We start from the raw sequence: 25,424 nt of genomic DNA on the forward strand, positions 1-25,424 counted from the left end.
TCTACCATACAATTCTTATGATGTGAGTTTGGAGAATTTGGTATTTCATCAACTAATTATCCCCGAATTGATATTTTTTACTATTCTAATTACTTTTCTGCTTGGTTTTGCATTGATACTGTAACGGTAAATTCTGTCTTGGTCACTCATGGAAGTTAAACTCCGAATTTCAAGTTGGAGGTGGCGTGGCCAGGTGGTTGGGGTGCTGGACTTGAAATACGGTGGCCCAGGCTCAAGTCCTCCACCCTGCCACTCACTGGATTTGTTCTCAGTTGCCCCCAGTTCAACTCCTCGGCTGCGCTCTGTAAATAGCTCACTAGTCACCTCCTGCCAGTGGGGATTTTTAAGCACTTAGTTAAAACTACATTGGGGCTGAAAAGCCCCTATGGAGGAGCCTCAATTAACGTATTTTATTATATTATATTATTATATTAGAAAGCAACCGGACAGCATTCACATAATTGGTTTTAAAGAGTTGCTGTATCTTGGTGCAAAGTCGAAAGAGATTAAAACAAATACAACCAACCCAGAGATAATAATTAGACAAAAATTGACCGTTAGATATTGGATTCATTTTTAACACACCTCTCTTGAAAGTTTTAATTATTATATTTAGTCAAACCCATTTAAGTAATACTAAAAACATGATTCATAAGAGAAGTACCACATCAAAGCACTCTATATAGATTTTAAAGTTTTTTCCAGCGAGGACTGCGCTTCGCTTGAATCCTTAGCAAGATTTTAGACTTGCGATATACGGAAAACTTTGCGGTTAAATTTTAATTCCAAACGTTGTGTAGTTGTTACAGAAAGGAAAACGTTTCTGCGTTCTTTAAATCGTATCAAAGAACACTGAAAAGCTAAGATCCCACGGTAACGGTACTGAGGTGTACCTAAACAATTTTCCTGTTGAAAAATGTTTGAAGAATAATTAACACAATAGCTTCTATTTAGCGCGAAAATACGCCAGTATATTTGTCCATGGACATTTTCTGCTCCTCGGAGCTCAAGATTTTCCGTGAGCTTCGCTCTCGGAAAACTGTTTGCATCTCGGAACAGATCATTTCCGCGGACAGGAATATCTGTGCATATTTTCGCGCCAAATGGAAGCTATTGTTTATAAAACGTAGAAGCAGAGTATTAAAAAGAGCTCGAGTGTACTAACCCTTTCAGGCTCGGATGCTCGTTAGAAATTCTCCTTACTGTCTGCTATACAATTCTTATGATGTTAGTTCTGAGAATTTGGTATTGGATCAACTGATAATCTCCTTCTTTATATGTTTCTTTATTCTCGCCGCTTGTCTGCTTGATATTATAATGATATCGCAAGGAGAAATTCTATCTTGGTCACTTATGTTGGTAAATTGACTAAAGATATGAAATGCAGACAGAAACTTTCCCAGCATCGGTGATGCATCAGTAGCTGTGACTAAACCTTGTTATCGCCTTGGGCAGATAAACCTGACATATTATGCATGAAACGTTTGTTAATTCACAACGAGCAGACAATAGATCACGAACAGTTCGATAATGATAAGTTAGCACAACTCCCTTAAGTGAAAATTGACAGTTTTGACTGATTACAGAATTGACTACCAAGAAATCAGCTTCTGTTAGCGCGAAAGGATGACAACTGATTACAAGAAAAGTTATCTCTGAATTGCGAACTAAGAATTCTGCTTTCTAGAATCCGTCTCTTAAATTGTTGAGAAGATTAGAGCTATTATCTCTATTAAAAGAAATTGTACTCGATGTTGAAATTCTATTGGGTTAGACAAGAGAATAACACTAAGCTGAATAAAGGGCGCCTCAAATACCATTGGCTAAATCTTTATCTACGAGACGGGAAAAGTCCCTTTCATCACCTGCCTTTTTGTCCATGAAATACTGCAATCTTTCGTGTCTTCGTAGGTGCAATCTTTGTTGCAATCGAAGCATTTATGTTTCTATCGGAATCTACGTCTTCTGCGTGGTAGTTCATAATCTTTCATCATCAATTGTGCCCGAAAGCTTGTTTTGAAAGGTAAGCCGACTTTCACGAAACTGACCGTTTGAAATCGAGATTTTGAAAGAAGCAGACATGCTGTGCATGAGTGCGTGCATCCTTCGCTGCTGAGACCTGAAAGGCAAAACTCTTAACAATAGTGCAGTCCAAGAGATCGATTCATCGTAATTAAATGTTCTCCGATAAGCCTTATTTTGTCCTGCACCTTTAGTATTTTTAGTTAGATTGGCTAAACGTCTTACGCTTCACTGCTAAAGGAATCATTTGTCAACTGTTGTTTTCTTATTTTATCGCGAAACCACTTCCAGTTGACCATAGCATGAAAATTACGCGGTAGATCTTTCCTCTTGTGTGACATGAAATCCTGATTAGACACACTTAGGCATCGTGTGTACTTTAAACAGGGTTGCAAGCGTCACAAATTTAAGAGGGAAAACTTAAACCCTTAATCTGACAAGCGTAGAATAATCTACGCCTATGACACCGTGAACAAACAATGATGCTTACATGAAGGAAGTTGCTCTCTAAGGACCCTTTAGCCTTGTTTTCATATTTAATATTGTTTACGAGTTTACTGAATTTTTTCGCGTAGTTTTATTCGATATTTCACTCGATTTTCCTGGCTTTGTCTTGAAGTTTCGATTTAAATATCCTGGAGGATGTTTAAAAATGGCGTAGGTGTATTGAGCTTTACATTCTAAAACCATATATCAAGCCCTGCATTAATCACCCAGGTGTAACTAACAGTCTGATGGCATGATATGCCGCATGACAAGAAGTATGAAAACGAAACTAAGTACCTGTGTTGCTCGGGCATATATATATATATATGTCATCTTAAAAGACAAACGGCTTGTCTTAGTTTTTTTTCTAGCATTAGAAGAATTCCTGAGTTTAATTTCTATTTTATTTGCTTTTGCGTGACGGGGCGACGCAGATTGCAGAATAATTACTTCTTGATTAGAATTACTTTCGAAACCGAAGGGTTTCACATGAGGATATCAGCATAAAGTGGAATACGCAAGGTCAAAACACCCTAATAGTCAAAACAAGCAGAGAGCATCTCTTATAAAGAGAAAGAACAGTCCATTAGCATGAAGCTCACATTTGATTATGAAGTGAGTTTCATTCCTCTTGTATGCTCTAATTAATCTGAGTGGCAACCAAAGAACTGCGATTGAATATGAAAACAAAAAACCTGTGTTCCAAAGACTGTTTCTGATATCTTTCCGCAAGTTCGTCTACCATCCTCTAAAAACTGACAAATTCTCACATGATGAAGTTAGCATGGGAAAACGCCTCAAGAACAGACTCGTCAAAACCCTTTAACAGAGTGTCAATCATCTAAGGGAAAAGTCCCAAGCGTTATTGCTCGACTACAGATTAAAGTTCATTCACATTGATAAGTTCTGATTAAAGCCAACTGACATCTAAGCATATTCTTGGCTTCCCTCTACGCTGTGTTTTTCCAATTTTTGACCGAAGTGGCCTCTGCGTTCAGCTTTTCCCAATATTTTAAAATGATGACTTGTGTTACGAGGATATTGGAACTTACGGAGGTCAAGCGGATATATGCATCGATTTACCATTTCCTGTTTTCTACTTTGGTGTGAAAATTCATCGCAGATTACTAACGATGTCGGCCTTATAACGTTGGTTTACTGCACTAAACTGATATAAGTTAACTGTCACTTCCATTTCATCAGGTATTGATTTCCAGGCGGTTATAGCATGGGCAAATCAGTGTGGATTTGGGCATTTTTCATATTATTGGTTCACAAGCAGAGGGCAGACGTCTACAGAGGTATTTATATTTTTAAGTAAATATATCACCTACTGTCGAATTTCAAGTTCTCTTCGCAAACCCAATCCGGCGGAACCCACCAACAAACCGTGGCGGACAATTTACTTAACGAGTGACTGAAAGCACGAATTTTCAATTAGGTGAAATATGCTCGAGCTCACTGAAAGTGTCATTTGGAAATACAGAGTTTTCCTAGGATACTTATTACGTCTGCATGCTGAAGTAGATTCGTCACCAACTTCATATATGAGTTCCCCCAATGTAAACATGCAGGGCGATCTAGATTACTAAACACTTTCGAACCCTAATTTTCCAAGCTGCAGTCTTTTTATTTATAAGTACTTTCTCATAGCAGCTATTAGTGCATGCCTATTTCGATTAAACTTTATATCAATATTCGCAACCAAACATTCACTCTTACGACGCGTTTGTTGTGGTAAATGTACATGTGATCCAGGTCCGAATTTACTTTGCGGGCTCGATGATTGCTTCTTTAACGATCCAGACTAATGAGTATAGTTGTTCGTTAAAGCTTTTTGCGATTCGACGAAATGATCAACCAGTCCAATATCCTGCAAATGAGAACCCGTCGAATTTTCTCAGAATTTTGAGCTGATTAAATTTTCTGCTAAAAAATCAAAACCAGGCGTCAAGCCTCCGGGTCTATCCCATGATGCACTATCAGCGTAATGTCCACTTTCCTTATGATAGAGGCATTTCGATATTAGTTGCTTCAGTGCAGAACAATTTGAGTTCTTGGACAATCGTTATCCTTATCTCATCAATCTCCACATGACTACAGCCGGAATCGCCATTGATCGACTTGTCGCAATTTTTTCTACAAGGACTTATAGGAATGTTAACCTACAATTCATAACTAACAATAGCCAACCAGCCTAGACCAGGTTTCAGAAAATGATAAAAAGGATGTTCCTGCTCATCTAAGCTCGCAAAGAAAACGAGTTACAACCATCGTAACAAATGCTTTTATCCCGTGGACTTAAGTGTAGTCGCGCGATAAAGTAATGCAGGCGCAGAATTGCTCTTTCCAATCTCCTCTGATAGCTGAGCGACCCCTTCTCATTGGATTTCTTTGATTTCATCTTTAATTTTTGCAATTATTTCAGTTTTGTTTGTTTGTTTGCATGTATTATAATTATATGTATTTTTTTAAATTTTGAATGTTAATATTTTTGTAGCTTCTGGGATTTATTTATAACGCCAATGTCCAACATGTTATGTAAGAGAGCGTGTGAATTTTCAGTAGCTTCCGGATTATTCTCCTCAAGCGAGGCTGCAAAAGTCTTGAAATTTGCTTTAGTGCTTTCATTTGATTTCACCTTCGACACGCATTCCAAAAAGTTTCAGCTTACAGTTTTAAGAACGTGTCGGTAAGAATCAAACATCTTGGGAAATGAAAATTTTCAACCCCCCCTCAAATTTTGCACGTAGTTAGGCACTCAGGGGGATGCACAATAATGCCCTTGCTAAAGCTTGCAGCACTCTTGTTGCCATGGTAACAACGGCTGCTTGCTCGAGGCCAAGGGCCTCATTTTCATACAAAAACATCGCAAAAAAAGTGTAGTAAAATGTTTATTTCTTTATCTCAAGCTAAATACAACATTACCGATTGGTATTTCTAGCATAAATAGTGACATTATTCGTCTTTACTTTGATGCATTCAATTTTCCCTGGAAGGGAATGTGAACACACCTATAGATTACTTATCTTGGTACAGTTTCGGTCATTTTTGCTGTAGGGTAAAACAGAGAAAACGTTTGTCCAAATTTCCCCAAAAGTACACCGATTCTGGAACTGAAACTACGCACTTAGTTATAAATAAATATTCTAGTTTTTCAATATGTAAAAGTCCCTGCGGGCCGGCCTATTTTTCGTGGTGGCAATTCGCGAACGAAGTTCAAAAATCAGATACTTCGTATATTGGCAATGTTTACATCTAATCTTCTCAACAACAAACGTTTCAGATGAATGAAAAGTGCAAGATATTTAAAGAATGTTATCTTCTGGGAAATATCCCGAAGAGAAATCTTGCCTCTAGCTTTGTATAGGTAATCGCATGGGACCGAGTAAAATTAAGGATTAATATCACGCGTGTTTTCAGAAGTTGCAGAAATTTCAGCAACTTCTAAAAACACAAGTGATATTAATCCTTAATTTTACGAGGACCCATTGCGATTACTTGTTAATGAAATTGAGGGAAAAATTACTGAATTTCTGAATGCGCTCTTCAGTAATCAGTCGACATAAAACTGCTCCAGTGTTCGGTCGAGGACATCGCTCTCATACGCTTCCAAATTTGCCTGGAAGTTTCTTTCATTCGCCTGCTTTTTAAAAACGTTCTTCCAGTACTCCGCGCTTTTCCTCGTGTTTTCGTGTTCACTTTCGTCTATTAATTCTTTGACATATTCTTCATCAACTATCTCGAAACGAGAAACCATTGTTACGGAAAATCTTCATCAACAACTTTTCGATAGCAGAAGCTGTTGCTAGGCAACCTGAGCACCAATCATGAGCTAGTAATTTTACACTCTTCTCAAGCAAAATTAAGAAAAAATACCCTCCTCTTTCACCAATCAGCATTCAGTAATTTTGCCCTCTATTTTATTAAATATTTAATCGATCAACCTTCATGCAGGACTACCCGACGTAATTACAAACATGTACCGTAAATCGTGTGCATATCATCCAGATTCCGAGTACTGTGCCTTCTTTCGTGGGAATTTGAGCAATCTGAAATTCTCTGATGATACACTGTTATACATGTCTGTCATTTGAAACATGTTAAAGATTGCTGATCTACACGAAACTATCGTAACATCGGTCATTAGTCATAACCATGTACGCTATTACAATGGCGTGACGCTGGATTTCTCCATGAAGTTTCCATATTTAAGCAGATTTCCGCGCATTCTGAAGTAAAAACAACTAAAAAAAAAAAAACAGAGGAAATCCTTGATTGAAAGTTCGTAGACACTGAGAGAGAGAGAGCATCAATCGCAACTTGCCAGTGGTAGTACTTCACGTAAAATCCAGTTGCCGGCAGGTTCGGGCAGTTGTCATTTCTGGGTGAAACCAACTGAGATATTTCGAATCATCTGAAAACTGTTAGAAAACTTTCAGAAAATTTGCATTAGATATGATAACGAGAGACTTATCACCATCGCAGAGCAATCGAGTCAGGCAATGTTTCCTTCCATATCTTGATTAAGGAAAAATCAAAACAAAGTTGAAATAAAAGATTTAGTGAAATCATAATGTCATAATTCCACCTTTCAAACAACTCATTATCCACACACAAATCGCAACTCGTAAATGGAATGGAACTCCCCAAGGTTAATATGTAACCTGGATTGCTTCAGGTTCTTCAGGAAAAAGAACAGTGATTTCATCACGATTATTTTCCACAATTTTTTTCCTAGATATATTTTATAAGCTTACGGAAAGATGAATATAACGCAATCTTCCTGTGATTTACATGACAGGAAGTCAAAGGTCTGTTTCATTTCCCTGGTTCATCAATGACAAATCCTATAATTTTCCTCATCAGTAACAAATCTGTCGTCGGTCCATGCGACACCGGAAAAAGACATGTAAAACCCACCACCTGCGCGAAAACTATCAGAAGTGGAGATTTTGGACAACTCAGTTTCCCCTCATTACACCAAATGGAACAGGGATTTTATCACGATCATTTTCCACAACTTTAGCTTTTTTTAGGGAATCTTTTACATGCTTGAACAATATTTTGGCTTTGAGCCTTGAGATTTCTTTTTCTTGATAACAAACTGCTATAATAAGTGCCTACAGAATTGGTAGGTACTTGGTGAAATCCTTCATACATGCATCGATACAAAAGAACATATGGGAATACATGGTCAGTTGCAAACATAACACACATTAAGGATTACACAAATACTTGCCACAAAATTACGAAGGTTAGTACTACCGCTGACAAGTTGTGATTTATACTCTCACCCTCAGTGTTTTCGAACGTTCAATCAAGGATTTCCTCTGTTTTTTTATTTTCTTTTTTTGGTTGTTTTTACCTCAGAATGCGCGGAAATCTGCTGAAAGATCGAAAAATATCTATTTCTCGTCTTCTTTGGAGCGACTTGATAGAAACTTCATGGAGAAATCCAGCGTCACGCCATCGTGATAACGTACATATTTATGACAAATGACCGGTGTTACGATAGTTTCATGTAGATCAGCCAACTTTAACATGTTTCAAATGACAAACAAGTACAACGGTGTGTCGTCAAAGGATTTCGGATTGCTCAAATTCCCACGAAAGAAGGTACAGTACTCGGAATCTGGATGATACGCACACGATTTAAGGTACATGTTTGTAGTTACGTCGGGTAGTCCTGCATGAAGGTTGATCAATTTTTTTTAAATATTAAAACTAGAGGCGAGATTTCTCTTCGGGATATTGCACAGAAGATAACATTCTTTCAGTGTCTTGCACTTTCCATATGTCTGAAACGCTTGTTGTTGAGAAGATTAGAGGTAAACATTGCCAATTTATGCAATATCTGATTTGGAGCTTCGTTCGCGAATTGCCACTATGAAAAGTAGAGGCCGGCCCGCAGAGATTTTTACATATTTAAAAACTAGAATATTATAACTAACTAAGTGCGTAGTTTCAGTTCCAGAATCGGTGTAGTTTTGGAGAAATTTAGACAGACGTTTTCCCTGTTTTACCCTACAGCAAAAATGACCGAAACTGCACCAAGATAAGTAATCTATGGGTGTGTTCACATTCACTCCCTGGGAAAACTTAATGCATCAAAAAAAAGACGAATAATGTCAATATGCATGCTAGAAGTACCAATCGGTAATGTTGTATTTAGCCTGAGATAAAGAAATAAACATTTTACACTTTTTTTGCGATGTTTTTGTATGAAAATGAGGCCCCAGGCCTCGAACAAGCAGCCGTTATTACCATGGCAACAAGAGTGCTGCAACCTTTAAAAAGAGAATTTTTGTGCATCCCCCCTGAGTGCCTAACTGCATACAAAATTTGAAGGGGTGTTGAAAATTTTCATTTCTCAAGAAGTTTGATTCTTACAGACTCGTTCTTAACTTATCATTGTTGCATTAAATACTACCCTCTGAATTAAAAAAAAAAAGAAAAGAAATTGGGAAGGGGGGAGCGAGAAAAAAGAAACAGCAGGAACGCACGGGTGACCGAAAGGGAAATTACTTTTTACAAGTCAAGTGAGATACCTTTTTTTGCTAAGTTGTCCTTCTCCTTTGTTATGCTACTCACATGCCGACACCCTACGAAACGGTGAGTGCCTTCATAACATAGCATGCCAGTTGCAAATAGAATCTAGAGTACTCAGCATTATCGGATAACTCATTCAGTTTACTCTATTACCCATTTCTCCCTTTATTTTTACTCAACTCAAGTCAGTTTATCCAAGGCTTCAGCCATTAACATAGTGTCAGGTCTCTCGTTTATCCCAGTGCATCTGTCTGGGCTGATATTGTAAGTTGGTCTCACTCAGTAAAGGTTTAGGAGTCAGTTCCTGTTCTAATCGATTTATTTTTCCTATCAGTATAGGCGAACCTTTTGCTAACTTCATATCCTATATTTTTCCTCATCAGCTTACGCCGTTTCACTCAGAAGGAATCACTCTGGTGAGTGCAAATCATTTACATGTAACTAGCTGAAAGAGAATTAAAAAATATACTTTAAATCTGTAATTATTTTCAGCTCAGGCTTTTGCCTTATACCTAAAAAATATTAGCCACTCGGATTTTTCTCAGGTTGAATGAGCCATAAGGGCTTGTGCTGGCGAGGAAATAAGAATACAATCAAATATTTGACTATAACTAGACGGCTTTGAAGAGCTTTATATAAATTTCTTATACTTTTTTAAGATTTAACAGGTCACTTTTGGAATGACTTACCAGTCTTACTGGATAATGGTCACAGCAACATTTAGCTGGCTCCCTTCAGACTGGGAGGGCACTGTTCTCTTTGTAACTCACTTTTTTTTTTTTTTTTTTGTTCTATTTCAAGCTTCAATATCCATTCCGCCATGTTTGCTGATTTTAAGCTCATCAAACATTATCGCTCTTGACCATGAAACTTCGGATATCACTTCCATCAAAGCAGGTCTGTCAGAGGCAGTGACGTTGGATTTTCATTTCAGCCTGGGCTACATATTCTGGAGTGATTTGATTGAGCAGAGTATTAAACGCTTCAGCATTGATAAAGGGATTACGACAACGGTTATTGCAAATACTGGCGTTTGTGCTGGCCTGGCAGTTGAATGGAGGACATCTCGATTGTATTGGACAGACAGTACACTTAATAAAATATTCGTATCCGACGTTCATGGCTTAAACCAACACAGCCTTATCACAAAACTGGAAGAACCAAGGGATATAGCCCTGGATCCCGATAATGGGTATGTTTTTGACATTTGACAGTTTGATAAGAAGTTTTTAAAAATATTTATATGCTAATGGTTGTTGTCTTGCAATGTAATAGTCTGATATTTTGGGCTGATTGGAGCCGTGGAGTTTATCCCAAGATTAAGAGGGCCTCATTAAATGGAAGTCAAATAATAGCCATTGTATCGGTGAACCTTCAGCAACCCACCGGTATTAACCTCGATCGAGGAAATAGACGCATTTTCTGGGTCAACTCAAGAATTGGCACTGTGGAATCTGTGGACTACGATGGTGATAGCAGGAGGGCCCTATTCAAACAGAGTGATCTATATCCGTTTGGATTAGCGTTTTCCCCCCCTTTTCTTTTCTTGACCGCCTGGCAAACGTTGAAACAAGTTTACCAACTAGACGCCATCACTGGAAAACTGCTCCGAAGCTACAACCTCAGCAACCAGAAGCCCATGGATATCGTGGCATACGATGAGTCCAGGCAACCTCCAGGTATTAAGTCGAATTGAAGTTCTTTACATAGAATACAAACATCCCGAGTCTTTTAAACATATCATTTCAGGAAGGCTAGATAAACAGGAAGGGCTTCCCAACCCCCTCCCTCTCCTCCCCTGCCCCATCCACCCCTCCCTCATCGCCAACCCCTTTCCCCTCCTCCTCTCCCCCATCGCCACCAGGTTGTGAATAAGTGCCTCCTTATATTATATACTGCATATGGCCTGGTTAATTATAACCTAGCAGTAAAATCCCACTCGTATATTTTAATTGGTTATAGACGTTTGCAGTGCTTTTGAGGCTAAGCTATGGATAATTCAATTTTTGTCTCCCTAAAGTTGTTCTCACTGTCTACTTTTTCTGATTAATAGCCCACCTTTAGAAAAAGAGACATTTTTCAATTCTTACAACGATTTTGCGGTTTTGTTTTGTTTTTATTTTGTTTTTGGTTGGTTTTGTAAGCTTCTAATCCTTGCACCGTGAATAATGGAGGATGCAGTCATTTTTGTGTCCCCAAATCATGTGGCTACAAATGTGTGTGTTCCACTGGTTTGGCTCTGAAGCAAGATGGGAAGACATGCCAAGAAAGTAAGTCAACAATATTTTAAAAAATTTGTCCCCTTCTCCACATTTCTCATTGGACTTTTTCTATTTCACAAGTTTGAGTCACATAATTCAGAACGATACCTCGATTTCCTTCTTTTCATTTACCACCCTACCATTACGTTAAAAAATCGATTTCGTGGTAAAGAGGGGTACTTACACTTGGAATCCCCATATTTAGACTCCAATGTTGTCGCTCGAATATTCTAGGTCCAGTTCATGTAAAATATTTGGTTAGTTTTGCAGTGATATTATTGGCTGTAAGACCCAAGTGACCTAAGTCGGTCGTGATTGGTCTGTTTCGATCCGTAAAGATCAAAATTTAGCCTCTTGTTTCTTCAAACTGTTATCTATAGGGCATATGTCGTGGTAAATTTGATGAGAGGAGATGCGGTTCTGACTTGGAGCATTGAGTGCCCTCGATGCAAATATTGTACCGGCAGCAATTCTCACTTTGGAAATCCCTGAGTGAGGGATTTTCTCTTGATCGTCTCTGGATTATGAACCTTTACTGTGGTTTCCTGCTGTAAAGGTTCTTTTTTTGTAACATTCTCGAAACACTCAGACAGTTTTTATTTGATAAATCGAGAGGGGGCTGTTCTTAGGGATGCATAAAGAATGTGCAAATTACCGTCCCTATCTTTGTAATAAAGTAACTTTAATGTTTTGATGAAATGTGTTGCGAATTAGAAGTGAACCTTTGTTCTTGAAAATTACCTCATGATTTACGTAATTTCGTTTGCAGAAGTGAAGAAATTTGTCCTTTTCACTGATTTTGAAGCCAGATCTATAAACATGATTTCCCTTGATGTTAACTATTCCATCGCTCAACCCTTATTGACCGATCTTTATGATCAGCGCCCTACTGCTGTCGATTTTGACCCTGTCGAAGATCGCTTGTATTGGTCTGATGTTGGAAAAGGTCGTATCATGAGTGCCTTTACAAATGCAACTTCAGTGAAGACTCTGTTTAGTTGTAACTTCTCAACTGGTTTAGCCATTGACCACGTGGGTCGAAACATTTATTGGACCGATGCCGGCACGAACAGAATTGAAGTTGGTCGGCTTGATGGAACCAAAAGAAAGCTTTTACTTACAAATGAACTTGAGGAGCCAAGGACTATAGTGCTGGATGAGAACAATGGGTAAATAATAATACAGCTAAAATTTAAGCTACATGTCAATTCAAATAAAATGATAAAGAAAATCACTTTCATTCAACATTGAAAAATAATTTTTTCTCCTTTTCACTGTTTTCTCTTTTTTTTTCATGTTCTTGAAGGATAATGGTCTGGACTTCCTGGGGTTCAAAACCTAACATAGCCAAAGCCAACATGGATGGCTCAGGAAGACATACTATAGTGACGAGAAATCTATCTAGGCCTGATGGACTTACTATAGATCGAGTTACAAATTGTGTCTATTGGGCTGATACTCAGCAGAATACCATAGAGATGTCCGATCTTAATGGGGGCCACAGACAGGTCATACTGTCGTCTGCAGCTTGCATCAAACCTTTTCGCCTGGCATTCTATCAGGACGCGCTTTACTGGACAGATCCCAGTTACAAGAGGATAGAGCTTTACGATTTAGTCGATGGGAAGCGGAAAACGGTAGTCCTTGATATTCAAAAGCCAACAGATATTCGTGTCTATGATTCATCCATTTTATATTCAGGTAATAGATTGATAAGATATACGCACCATGTTTCCCTCAGCTTTGCATCAAAATAACTGGTCTAATTTTCCTTTTCAAATAAATCACTTTCAAATAAACTGTCCTCTGGTGAAATAAGCAGATAAAGGTAACGTAATAATTTGAATATATGAGCTTTTGTTCATCTTTCAAACCGGCAGTCTAAATCCCACAGGTATCAACGAACCCTTTTTATTCCACTAATTTATTCGTGCTTTTCTCGTTGCCATGTTCCCACCAATAACGTAGCTCCTTTTCCGCCTTTAAAAGCACACACAACCCACAATTTCTCTATTCGCTCCGACGAACGGCTAACGCTCAAAACGTCAGCTTTTATAATCGTAACGATGGCCAATTTACCATTTCAATTTTATTGATATATCCAAATTATTTCGTTACCGCCACCGACGCAGCCCAAACAGTTTCCTTAGAAACTATCAGCCTTTATTTAAAGGTAACGTAGCTCGATAAACAGAAGGGCGTTCTGTTGAGAGAGTTGAATTTCAACTCATAGTGGTTGGGTTGACTAAAGTATCATCACTACAAACATTTCTCCTTTTTATAATTTTTTTTGCCACTAAAAGACTCACACCCGTGTGTTCAAAACAATGGTCTCTGCAGTGATTTTTGTCTCCTGAAGCCGGAGGGATATCGGTGTGCGCGTCCAACAGATGTTGCGCCAAAGTTTGTTGGGAAAAATTTTGACAATGGTGAGAATGCTTGTTTCATTTCTTTTAACTCTACCTTGTGTTGGTCAATCAATATGATTTCAGGGAGAAGGATGGAGGCGTCACTCAAAAATTATAATGGGCACCTCAGGGATACAAAAATTAACTATGAAATCAGTTGAATCTTTATGTGTCCAGGAAGTCAGGTCATCGTGCTCCGCTATCTTAGAATTATTGAAAAATACGTGCTTTGAACAGAGGACGAATGGCAAACTCCTTGAAAAAGAAACAGCTTATTCGGAAAAAAGTAACAGACATCTAATAAAAACGGTAACCTTATCGCCAGCATTACCATGCCTTTTACTGGTAACAGTGCCATCACTTTTGCTACAACCAAAAAGGTAGATAATTTGATGGCAAAAAAGGTGCCCGTTTGGTGAATGAGTCAATATCTGTATTCTAGTTTTCCTTCTGTTTTATCTACAACGACTTACTGACATTATTTCCGTTCGTGACAGGAACAATATTGTGTCCAACTGTAAAACTAGCCCAGGACAATTCAATTCATTCCTCAAGTTCCTCAAGTTCCTCAAGTTCCTCAAGTTCCTCAAGTTCCTCACGTTCCTCAAGTACCTCAACTACTGTGCTCGGAGTCTTGGTTGCTTCCTTTGCAATAATTCTTATCGTGTTCACGGTTTACATATCTCGTCGTAAATTTCGGGCAACGATACAGCGCCGGTAAGTTCTTTATTAGCCTATCACTGATCTAAAAATGACACTTTAAAGTGCACCAAAACCCAAAACTTTTTTTTCGCTTAACGAAATAAGCTTATTTTTTGGAGTATTTCTGTGCAAAAATTGTTTAATTTGCTTAAATCTTTAATTTTCTGTGCCCAGTCAAAATATGGAAAATCGGCCGCCATCTTGCCCCACGACCGAGTTTAAAGAGGAATGGCTCTGGCGGGTAATGTGACGTCAAATCGAGATCACGAAAGTCTGCATTTCACACATTTTCACTTTTTTGGGAAGGTTGTCGTCGATATTGTCCGAAATATGCCGACTAGGTGTTTTGTATGAGGAATGTATGAAGCGCGATATCCTCTTGCAAATTTCGCACGTTGCTACATCCTTCTACAACACACTTAGTCGGCATATTTTAGGACAATATCGACTACAACCTTCCCAAATAAGTGAAAATGTGTGAACTGCAGACTTTCGTGTTCTCGAAATAATTTGAATATATCAACAAAGTTGAAATGGTAAATTTGCCCCCGTAACGATTACAAAAGCTGACGTTTCGAGCGTTAGCCCTTCGTCGGAGTGAATAGAGGAATTGTGGGTTGTGTGCGCTTTTAAAGGCAGAAAATGGAGCTACGTTATTGGTGGGAACATGGCAACGAGAAAAACATGAATAACTTGAACTTATTGCAAAAAGATATACATCGGCGAAACAGGCAGGAGACTAGGTGACCGATTCCGAGAACACCTTCGAGACGTGGAAAGGAATGACAAGGACACATCGAAACCAGTCGCTAGACATTTTAATTTACCTAATCATTCTAAGCAACATCTGGCAATCTGCGGTCTTTCCTTGCACTTAGGTGGCACGGAAAGCCGTAAAAATCTTGAACAAAAGCTCATCTTTCAAATTGGCAGTCTAACTCCCACAGGGATCAACGAACACTTTTTATTCCACTAATTTATTCATGTTTTTCTCGTTGCCATGTTCCCACCAATAACGTAGCTCCATTTTCTGCCTTTAAAAGCACACACAACCCACAATTCCTCTATTCACTCCGACGAAGGGCTAACGCTCGAAACGTCAGCTTTTGCAATAATTACGGTGGCCAAATTACCATTTCAACTTTGTTGATATATCCAAATTATTTCGTTACTCCCACCGACGCAGCCCCAAACAGTTTCTTTCGAAAATATCAGCCTTTATTCTTTCGTGTTCTCGATTTGACGTCACATTACCGCTAGAGCCATACCTCTTTAAACTCGGTCGTGGGGCAAGATGGCGGCCGATTTTCCGTATTTTGACTGGGTACAGAAAATTGAAGATTTGAGCAAATAAAAAAAATTTGCCCAGAAATACTCCAAAAAATACGCTTATTTCGTTAAGCGAAAAAAACATTTTGGGTTTAGGTGCATTTAAGATAAAAATCAAGAAACAAGAAGGAACAAGAATTAATTAGTCCATTGTCTTAAATCTGGCAAAAGGGCCAGATAATTTTAGTTATTTTTGTTTCAACCTTTCAGTTAACAATTTCTAAAAGACAATATTGATTTCGACGGGAAGTACTTAGTTAGTATTAATGTCGCCGAGTACTAAATGCCTTTGCTTGATATGCAGGTTATCAATATAACATGTAGTAGGTTTACAACATTGGTTATATGCTGGTCCTTTTTTTCTGCCATTTAGCCATCACAATATATATACAGACATGCGTATGTAGCTTCAAGGCCAAAAAATTGCCTATAATAACCTTTGAAATTAGAAATAAGAAGCTTGAAAAACTCTTATGCTTCTTGCATATTCTATAAAAGTACCGCATTCATCAATGCTTAATATACTATCCACGCTATGTTAGCTTGATCAAATTCTTAATGAATTTTGCATTCGGCTGAAGCTTTGACAAGGAGATGTCATACATGGCGATCGAAGATTGTTATCAGGTAAGTCTTTTATCCTTTACTCACTAACATCAGTTTCCATATTCTCCATACCCTTCTTTATATATTTCCTTTGGTACTGACAATATCCAAGTATTTGTGAATGGGCAAGAGTGAATAAATACCCTAGGTGTTGCTCTGTAATCAAGACCTTAAATCTAACCTTCCACTGTGAAATTTCTTCACAGTAGTCCCGCGCCGTTCTTGCCAAATTTTATCTGGGCCAAAAATGTGAGTCCTAGCGTAAATTTTAGGCGTATCCCCTATAGAGGTATGGACGTGCCCTAAAAAGGCGTATCGCTATATTATGCCAGCAACTCCTAAACGATCTTGCCAATCCCCATGTTAGGTCACTGAATGGCTGTCGCCATATCAACTGTTATCATCTATTTCTGAAGCGTACATGAAAAGCTATCTTAAAAATAAAAGTTAAGCGAATGGAAAAACAATGGTTTTTCTTAAGAACTCTCACTTGAACTAATATTAAGGATGTTTCTAAAAGGCAGGAATTTTGATTTGACTAGTTTAAAACCGACCACAATTCATTGAAAAGTGACCAAGCTTTTCTTTGGATTCAATGAAGGTGCAATTAAGTTAAACCAACCGATGTTGCGTTTTTGTTTTGTTTTTTTTTTTAATATGGCATTTTGAACTGTCTCATAATTTTTGGTAAGATATTTGTTTGACTCAGAACTACCGTTTAGCTATGACTTGTTCTTTTAAGGAGAAATCTGAGGCACAACTCTCATACGATCAAACACGTCTTAGTGACCGCAAAGGAGGCGACTGTTTACCCAACAGCTTTCCTACAGTGCCTTTATCAGAATATATCACACAAGTTGAAGGATATTTCAGCAGTTCCGGCGGTGAACTAAGTGCCGCTCCTGACTCTGACGTGAAGATAGTTATCAGAAAAGGTGCAATTGGAGACAACCAGTTGGTCTTCTTCCGTGTGGTCGACGATGAAACGGAGTTGCTCCGAGATATTCCTGTAGGATCCAAAGAAACGCTCATTTCCCCTGTGATTGAATGCGGACCGCATGATATCAGGATCTCGAAGCCTTTGGAGATTATAATTCCACATTGCCTCTTTATGGGTAAAGCCAAGAAAAAATTGATCAGTGTCTACAGAACTGACCCAGGTAATTTCAGCTGAATCCAAAACATCATACATTTTAAAAAATACATTTATGGTTAAGGGATGGATGACTTGAAGTTTTGCAATGCTTCTCCCCCCGAGCTCCTAGATGTCTTATCCGTGCATTTGGTTTTCCTTCTTTCGCAAAAAAAAAAAAAACAATTTCAATTCGACCTAACTTAACCCTTATCCTAGGACTAGTGTTCACAATACTGTTACTGAAATAATGATTCTGTCATAAATTCCTGATTCATGATCCCATCAAGTGGGAGGAAATCCTCAACGAATCTCCCAAGGGTCTGGTTTACAGTAAAAAAGGATTACATTCTTTTTAAAACCATGACACATTCGTTTTATCAACGCATTTTTTACCCTCTTCCCTTTCGAGTCTGTAGGACTGATGTTGATTATGCTGTTAATGATTTTATCATTGAATTCTGTATTAAGGTCCTATCAAGTGGGAGAAAATCCCTAACGAATTAGAGAAAAATGATCTGTCAAAGGCGTGGTTCACGGCAAAAGAGGACTCCATTCATATTAAAACCATGACATTCTGTTTCTGGAGCATATTCAGCCGTGGAGGACAGAGAAAAAAAAGAGCTAGAGTGTTTGCTAAGAGGCTGTATCCCGGATCCGATCTCATTTATTTGAGATTCTATATTTACGATGATAACGAGGATTCCAGGAAGGTAAGTGGTTGTTTAAAGAAAACAATTCTTATGAAATTTCTAAAATACAACATACGCGAGACAAGTAGAACACCATTGACAAGTAACAATAACAGCATCCTCTTTTCAGAGGTAGTTAGGGTTATAAACAGCATAAAAGTAAAAAGGAGATGGAAAGAGAAAAAAAATCAAAATGGCAGAAAAAGGAGGGAGGAGGGAAATGAGCAAATTATCAGTGAATAAAAGTTTCAACAGTATTTAAATCTTGACATCTTTTCTTAATCCTTTAATCTTTCTGATATTTTAATCCTACTATAGTTATGCGTTTACCCTTGATACCAAGAGAGAAATTGGGAATTAACTCTTGCGTTCGAAGGTTATGGTTCGTTGTAGACTTCAGGCGCCGCTTTTTAAAAGGACGAATAACACTATCCCAGGGGTACATCGCTATCCAGTGGATAAGGATCAACAGAAAATTAAGGGTATTCAAGGGATAGCGATTCATCCGGTGGATAGCGTCACCCACACTTCGAACAACTGAGGAAAAATCTCCTACTGCTGGAGCATTATTATGACCCAATCTCAAGGACTGAAAGCGACAACGAATAATGCTACTTCTTTTAGTCGGATACAACTCCCTGAAAATCCCTGTGGTTAACGTGCGAACCTTAATGTCATCGCGTCTCCCACAAGCATTTTTATGTACAAAGAGTATATCAGTGCACTGTAGATAAAAAGATGTCTACTTCTGTGAATGTGGTTTGTATTGCGTTTGCACAACAAAAAAAAAAAAATGGTTTGTTAGAAATTCAAAGAATAACACTCTTACATGTAGTCACCCTTGAAAATGCTCGGTGCACCACTTCGCTGATGTACATATCTTGCCTTAACAAGCGGGTGGAGAACCAAGACAAGCAGTCTTTTAAATCGTTGAAGCCCGCTTCAATTGAGAAACCCTTCAAAATGTACAACAACAGCAAAAAGATAAATGTGAGACTCGAGGATCTTAAGGAAGGCTGGGAATTAGACAACGAGGCAGATGGCCATCAGGTGAGCAAGTCATTAAGTCAATACTAGTACAGTTAATAATTATGGCCCTATGATAATGAGGTTCGCTTTACATTATTTCAAAAAATGCAAGCGCCTTTGATACTAAATTTCAGTGATAAAAATAATCAAATCTACTCTTATTGTTAATATCATATTGTAATTGAATATGAAAGATATGCCACGAAGTGACATCTAGAAACGATTAGGTGACAGTTTATAGCCCACCAATGTAACAAGCTGGTCTAACCGAATGTGTGTGTGTGTGTGTGTGTGTGTGTGTGTGTGTGTGTGTGTGTGTGCGTGTGTGTGTGTGTGTGTATATATTCTTGAACTTAATTTGAATGTATTTCAAAGAGCGCTCAACTCTTAGAGGAGCATTGAGAATTATAATAAAGGCTGATAGTTTCTAAAGAAACTGTTTGGGGCTGCGTCGGTGGGGGTAACGAAATAATTTGAATATATCAACAAAGTTGAAATGGTAAATTGGCCACCGTTACGACTATAAAAGCTGACGTTTCGAACGTTAGCCCTTCGTCGGAGCGAATAGAGGAATTGTGGGTTGTGTGTGCTTTTAAAGGCAGAAAAAGGAGCTACGTGATTGGTTGGAACATGGCAACGAGAAAAAACTCTAATAAATTAGTGGAATGAAAAGTTCGTTGACACCTGTGGGATTTAGACAGCCGGTTTGAAAGATGAGCTTTTGTTCAAGAGTTTTCCGTGCTACCTAAGCGTAAGGAAAGACAGCAGATTGCATGTGTTGCTTAGAATGGTCAGGTAAATTAAAATGTCTAGCGACTGGTTTCGATGTGTCCTTGTCATTCCTCTCCACGTCGCGAAGGTGTTCTCGGAATCGGTCACCTAGTCTTCTGCCTGTTTCGTCGATGTAAATCTTTTTGCAACAAGTGCAAGTTATGCAATAGATTACATTGGCGGATGTGCACGTGAAGTGATCGGTGATCTTAATGAATCGTTTGTGTCCCGATATTTTCTCAGTGTTGTGAATGAAAGGACACGTTTTGCATCGTGCACGAGCGCATTTAAAAGTGCCTGGTTGGTCATTAGTCTGAAAAGAACTTCTGACCAAAAAATTGCCTATGTTTTTGTCGCGTTTGAATGAAATGAGCGGAGGCTGCGAAAAGATAGTGCTTGTCTCTGGATCGTTTTAAAGTAATTTAAAGTTTTTAAGAATGATGGATTTAACTGAGTGGTTGTGAGGGTGAAACGTGAGAGTGAATGGAATGCGGTCGGAATCTTCCTTTTGTGCCGTTTGTAGTGCTGAATGTCGATCAATAAGTTGGGCGCGGTGGCAACCCGCTTGAACGACAGAATCAGGTAACCACGTTTATCGAAAAACTGGCAGATCGACTCTGATTTGTGGGAAAAATCAGAGTCATCACTACATAAACGACGAAGTCTTAGAAACTGAGAAAAAGGAATGCAATTCTTAACGTGAGATGGATGCGAAGACGAATACATGCAACAAGTAATTTTGCGAGTCTGTAGGTTTGTAATACACACTAGTGCATAAACCGTTGCTTTCAATTGAAACTTTGATGTCTAAAAAGGATAAAGAATTGTAAGAAATATCCCAGGTATATTTCAGAGCCGGGTGAAAAGAATTGACTGCGGTTATGAATTGAGTCAGCTCCTTTCTGGTAGAGGAGGTGGCGCCGATACAGTCGTCGATGTAGCGACCGTAGAGTTCAGGTTTGGAGCCGTTGTAATGGCTGAAAAATTGGTGTTCGACAAAACCTACAAAAAGATTGGTACAGCTAGGTCCCATTTTGGTACCCATTGCTACACCATTGGTTTGTTTGAAAAAGTGTTTCCCCGAATGAAAAACAATTGAGTGTGAGAACTAGTTCGGCTAAGCGTAGTAGTGTTTCAGATTTAGGTTCCTTAACAGTACGTTGATCAAAAAAAATGTTTAAGGGCCAGAAGACCTTCTGGTCCTTAAACATTATAATAAATAATAATAATAAACTGGTTCAAGACTTCAGAGGTAGTTCATCGTTTTATTACGTGGATGTTCTTATACAATCTACTTCACGGTGATCAGACTGTCACATTCGGCTGTAAATATTGGTTATGCGCATGCGTCTAGCTATCTCATATGATCCCTTGGTGCAGTTTGATGACTTGATAGAATTCCAATCAAACTTTCAACTTACAGGTAATTCTCGTTTAATTTTTCAATTTCCCTAGGGTAGGCACCCCGCATGGGTCTGAGTGTCCCGTTCGTGCCCATTCCTTTTGGGCTTAATTTTTTTTTAATTTTTTAATTTTGTTTTTATTATTTATATATTTACTTTTATGTTTGGATATCTTCATTTCGATCTTGCCCAATAAAGCTTGACAAAACCATAACCAGACCTGGGATCCTGGGATGGAGTCCAACGCTTTGCAAACATTTTGAGCTTATCGATGGAGCTTTCGCGAAGGACTAATGATTGAAATTGCAAAACAGTTTCTTTTTAAACTAGTTACTCTGCATGATTATAAACTTCTGGGTTGTAGATCATGGGGCTTTCTGCGATTCGAGGAACCGCTAATTTTTTGGGGATTTTCATTGAAACGTTTTACTCCCGACTGATACCGTTTTGTGCAAACAATCTGTGATTTGTTGTAGGAGTTCATTTGCCTCAACGCCAATGGTCGTAGGTTTCGTTGTGAAGGAACATGCGAGTTCCTAGTGAAACAAATTGAAGGTGGAGTGGACAATTACTTCAAATGTCAGTTAAGGTTTCAACAAGAAGGTCGTGATGAAGAGTATACCATGAAAGTGATCCGTGAGTTTCAGTCTGAGGAGGTAATGTTGTTTGTACTTGACATGATCTACTTTTCAAAGTTAGCAACTTAAAGATAGGTTTCCGTTTTTCAAGTTAAAAGAAAGAAAAACACGTATGATGGACGATCCTCGCAGTAGATAGCGCTATTTGAGCAATAGCGAAATTCAGACCTGAAAAAAATCAGGCCTGTACGGGACTCGAACCACTGACCTCTGCGATACTAGTGCAGCGCTCTAACCAATTGAGCTAACAAGCCAACTGAGAGCAGGCCGTTAAGTTGATTCGTAATGAACCCGTGAAAGTGATAAATGAGATAGAATAAATATATGAAAATCATATATTTTGAACTGCGGTATTTGATACGTATGATGGACGATCCTCGCAGTAGATAGCGCTGCACTAGTATCGCAGAGGTCAGTGGTTCGAGTCCCGTACAGGCCTGATTTTTTTCAGGTCTGAATTTCGCTATTGCTCAAATAGCGCTATCTACTGCGAAGATCGTCCATCATACGTATCAAATACCGCAGTTCAAAATATATGATTTTCATATATTTATTCTATCTCAGAAAGAAAAACGTAAAAACAAACGACAAAGTTAATTGCTTTCATCTTCCGTAGATTCACACACATCACTTACCTTCTTCCCTCTTATCAACCTTGCCATAAGCGATTGAAGGTCATTTACCAGTACTTACGGATGAAATTTCTTTGCTTATTAATGTGATTTCTAGCTCACATTCGCCCTTCCAGTTATAAGCCCATGTGTTTAGTCAAGAGCACCTTTAATTTATACTCCTTCATAAGTTTTCCCAGTTCAAGCCACATTAACACAACAGTCACTAAACTTAGTGAAGATATTTAAAAAAAATTAACGTCACGTCAAATAACATGAAGGTGGAAGTCCTTAGTCAGCCTTGAAAAGTACAGCCGGGTTTCTAGTCTTCAACTTTTGATTTTTCCTTTTCGTTTAAAAGTAATTGCTCCGTTGGTTTTAGAGACCGGAGCCCGTAAATAATCCACGTCAAAACTCCACAGAGACTGTAGGTGATTCGCAGATGACACCAAAAGCTCAAAGACACGTTAATGCTGTAACTGGATGCTCAAGGTCCTCAGCTCCAGAAGAAGGCGACAGGGGCAACTTTGACGAAAAATCGAAAACTCCTTCAGGTATCTTCGTTGTCGTCATCGCTATGGTTACCATCATGAGAAAAACAGTGAATCTTCAAATTAACTCCCCCCCCCCCACCCCCAATAATAACCCAAGTCAATTATTCACTTATAAAGTTTCATCGTGAAATGACATGACTTTCGGAGATAATTATAATACATATCAAACGAGCGTGTAGTATACATAATTGCATCTTGAAATGGAAGGGAAGCCTTAAAAAATAAAGCAGTCTTATTCGACGAGTCATAACCAGGAAAAATTCATTGACCTAAAAAGGTACAAGAAGAACAATTTTAGAAGCCTCTCCTATTTATTTATTTATTTGATTTTTTTTAAAGATTCAGTTGGTGCATATAAAAGTACTTCAAGTGGCGACAGTTATTCTTCCTCCTTGCAACTTGATGGTGAAGACGATTTAGTAACCGAAGAGGTATGCTGGGATATCAGCCAAGAAGTTGGAAGTTCTTGGAAAAATCTCCTGCGGGAACTCAGGTTGAAATCAGTAACCATTGAACAATTAGAAGAGAACTACAACAAGGCTGGAGTGGCTGAGGTTTGTTTCCAAGGCCTTTTGATATGGATGAGAAATTCTGGAGCGAAAGCAACACATAGAAGACTGCGTGAAGCGCTCGCTTCGCCTCGTATGGGTCGTTCTGATTTGCTGAAGCAAATTCTTGTTAAGATCGTTTAGAATAGATTTATGTTGGAAGCAACTTTAAACAGTATACTGATCGATGTAGTGCGAGAACGTTCCACTAGCAAGTAGACTGAAAGGCAATTTGCTCTTACACAAGTCTGTTAGTGCTGTTGGTCTACTAACGGCTTCGGAGTGTTAACCCTCTAATTTGTAGGTGATCACATGTATCACGGTGTGTCGGGCTTTGTTTACAGCAATTGTCACTTACTTCAGTTGACCTAAACTTCAATCAGCTCTCAGGTGGTATTTTGAGTATATGAATAGACCTCGAGTCTCACCTATAACTTACCTTTGCAATCGTCATCGTTCAAATTAAGATCTGGTACTTGGTAGAGTTAAAGAGTAGAGGTTTAAGAGTGGTTACAAACTAAAGTTCAAACTGTGTTTGAAAAATATCCACTGCCATAGAATAAAGTGTCTGCTCTAGTTTTGAGACTTATTACATAGTGTATACATGATATTGATATTATATTCGCATATAACTACTTCTTTGTACAATCGATGAACAGTTTGTATAATCTCAGTGACAGGTGGACGATAGTAAACACATTGTTGTAAAATTTTGTTGATGGAATGTTTTTCTATTGTTTCAACCATTGCTTAATTAAATTAAGTCTTTTACTGGAGTTTAAAAAACTAGTCATTGACAGACAACTTCTGCGGACAACAATCGACATTATCATTGCTTCACATTAACAAACACTGTTTAACATCCTCTAACATTTTGCCACAAAAATACCGAAAGACTGTATCAAACCCAAGAAGCAGCAAAATATGAACAAAAAAAGCATCGGGGACACTATAACAAGGTGGTTAAAACAAACTAGAACTAAGGGTGTATCTAATAATGGTAAAAAGTATGTTGAATATTATGTAATGCTATGTATTATGTATGAAAATACTATATGGATGCATTAAAACTATTAGAGATAAAAGTCAAGTCTATGATGTGAATTCTGTGTATTCTGTACCATGTATTGTGATAATAATTATTTGACATACTTGCCTGAACTGGCTCAGTGTAAGGCATATTTCCAGTGGAATTCTGATGTGTTAAGAGTGCTTCAAAATGATTTGGTCAGTTGTTCTCTAAAGTGACTGGCTTAATAGCTGTTTTGAGCTCCTTGAAGAGTTTTTCTCTAAGTCCTTAAATTTTCTTTACTTACAACCTGACCACAATTTACATAAGTCCTATATAAGATGATAATAATTTCTAGCATTTTTGGGGCAGCTCTATTTGACTTTGATGATCATAATAATGCTAATTCAATAATTTCCAGGAAATACACAAACAGTTCATAGCTAAAGAGTTTTCATGATAATGAATTAATTAGGAGAGCTTTCGATGTTATCATGCTAAAATTATTTTAATATGTTAAGATCACACTTGTGATCAGTCATCCCCAGGAGTTCTAATGTGTTGAAATTTAAAGCAGACTCCTTTAATATCATTGTCACAAAATGGTTTTATAGCTTGAGTCTGTTTGTGTTTGAAAGACATTTTCTGCACTGCAAGTGTTTAACACAGAC

General features: G+C 38.2%; 1 protein-coding gene across 2 annotated transcripts; it reads left to right on the plus strand.

Moving 5' to 3' along the window:
- Positions 1-1,861: 1,861 nt before the first annotated feature.
- On the plus strand, positions 1,862-24,834 carry LOC111319112 (uncharacterized). Of its 2 annotated transcripts, none has more exons than XM_088759856.1 (17): positions 1,862-2,023; positions 3,712-3,809; positions 9,444-9,476; positions 9,862-10,252; positions 10,336-10,739; positions 11,205-11,330; positions 12,091-12,490; positions 12,628-13,022; positions 13,625-13,750; positions 14,227-14,446; positions 16,342-16,387; positions 17,109-17,526; positions 17,970-18,211; positions 19,085-19,240; positions 21,870-22,049; positions 23,025-23,196; positions 23,536-24,834. In XM_088759856.1, exons 2-17 carry the CDS (start codon positions 3,737-3,739, stop codon positions 23,886-23,888), a joined length of 3,735 nt encoding a protein of 1,244 aa, XP_088615982.1. In that variant the 5' UTR covers positions 1,862-2,023; positions 3,712-3,736; the 3' UTR covers positions 23,889-24,834. The 2 variants fall into 2 exon arrangements, with proteins under 2 accessions (XP_088615982.1, XP_088615983.1); XM_088759857.1 differs by having other exon boundaries at positions 17,112-17,526.
- The last annotated feature ends 590 nt before the right edge of the window (positions 24,835-25,424 follow it).

Source organism: Stylophora pistillata, chromosome 5 (genome assembly GCF_964205215.1).
Source record: "Stylophora pistillata chromosome 5, jaStyPist1.2, whole genome shotgun sequence".
In the NCBI taxonomy this organism is placed as follows: Eukaryota; Metazoa; Cnidaria; class Anthozoa; order Scleractinia; family Pocilloporidae; genus Stylophora; species Stylophora pistillata.

Bases quoted from the DNA above. Each gene is read 5' to 3' on its own strand.
- LOC111319112 (XM_088759856.1), top strand. From the start codon at position 3,737: ATGGGCAAATCAGTGTGGATTTGGGCATTTTTCATATTATTGGTTCAC. The intron at 14,447-16,341 runs GTAAGTTCTTTA...ATTCGGCTGAAG, and splicing joins CGGGCAACGATACAGCGCCG to CTTTGACAAGGAGATGTCAT. The intron at 17,527-17,969 runs GTAATTTCAGCT...TTCTGTATTAAG, and splicing joins TGTCTACAGAACTGACCCAG to GTCCTATCAAGTGGGAGAAA.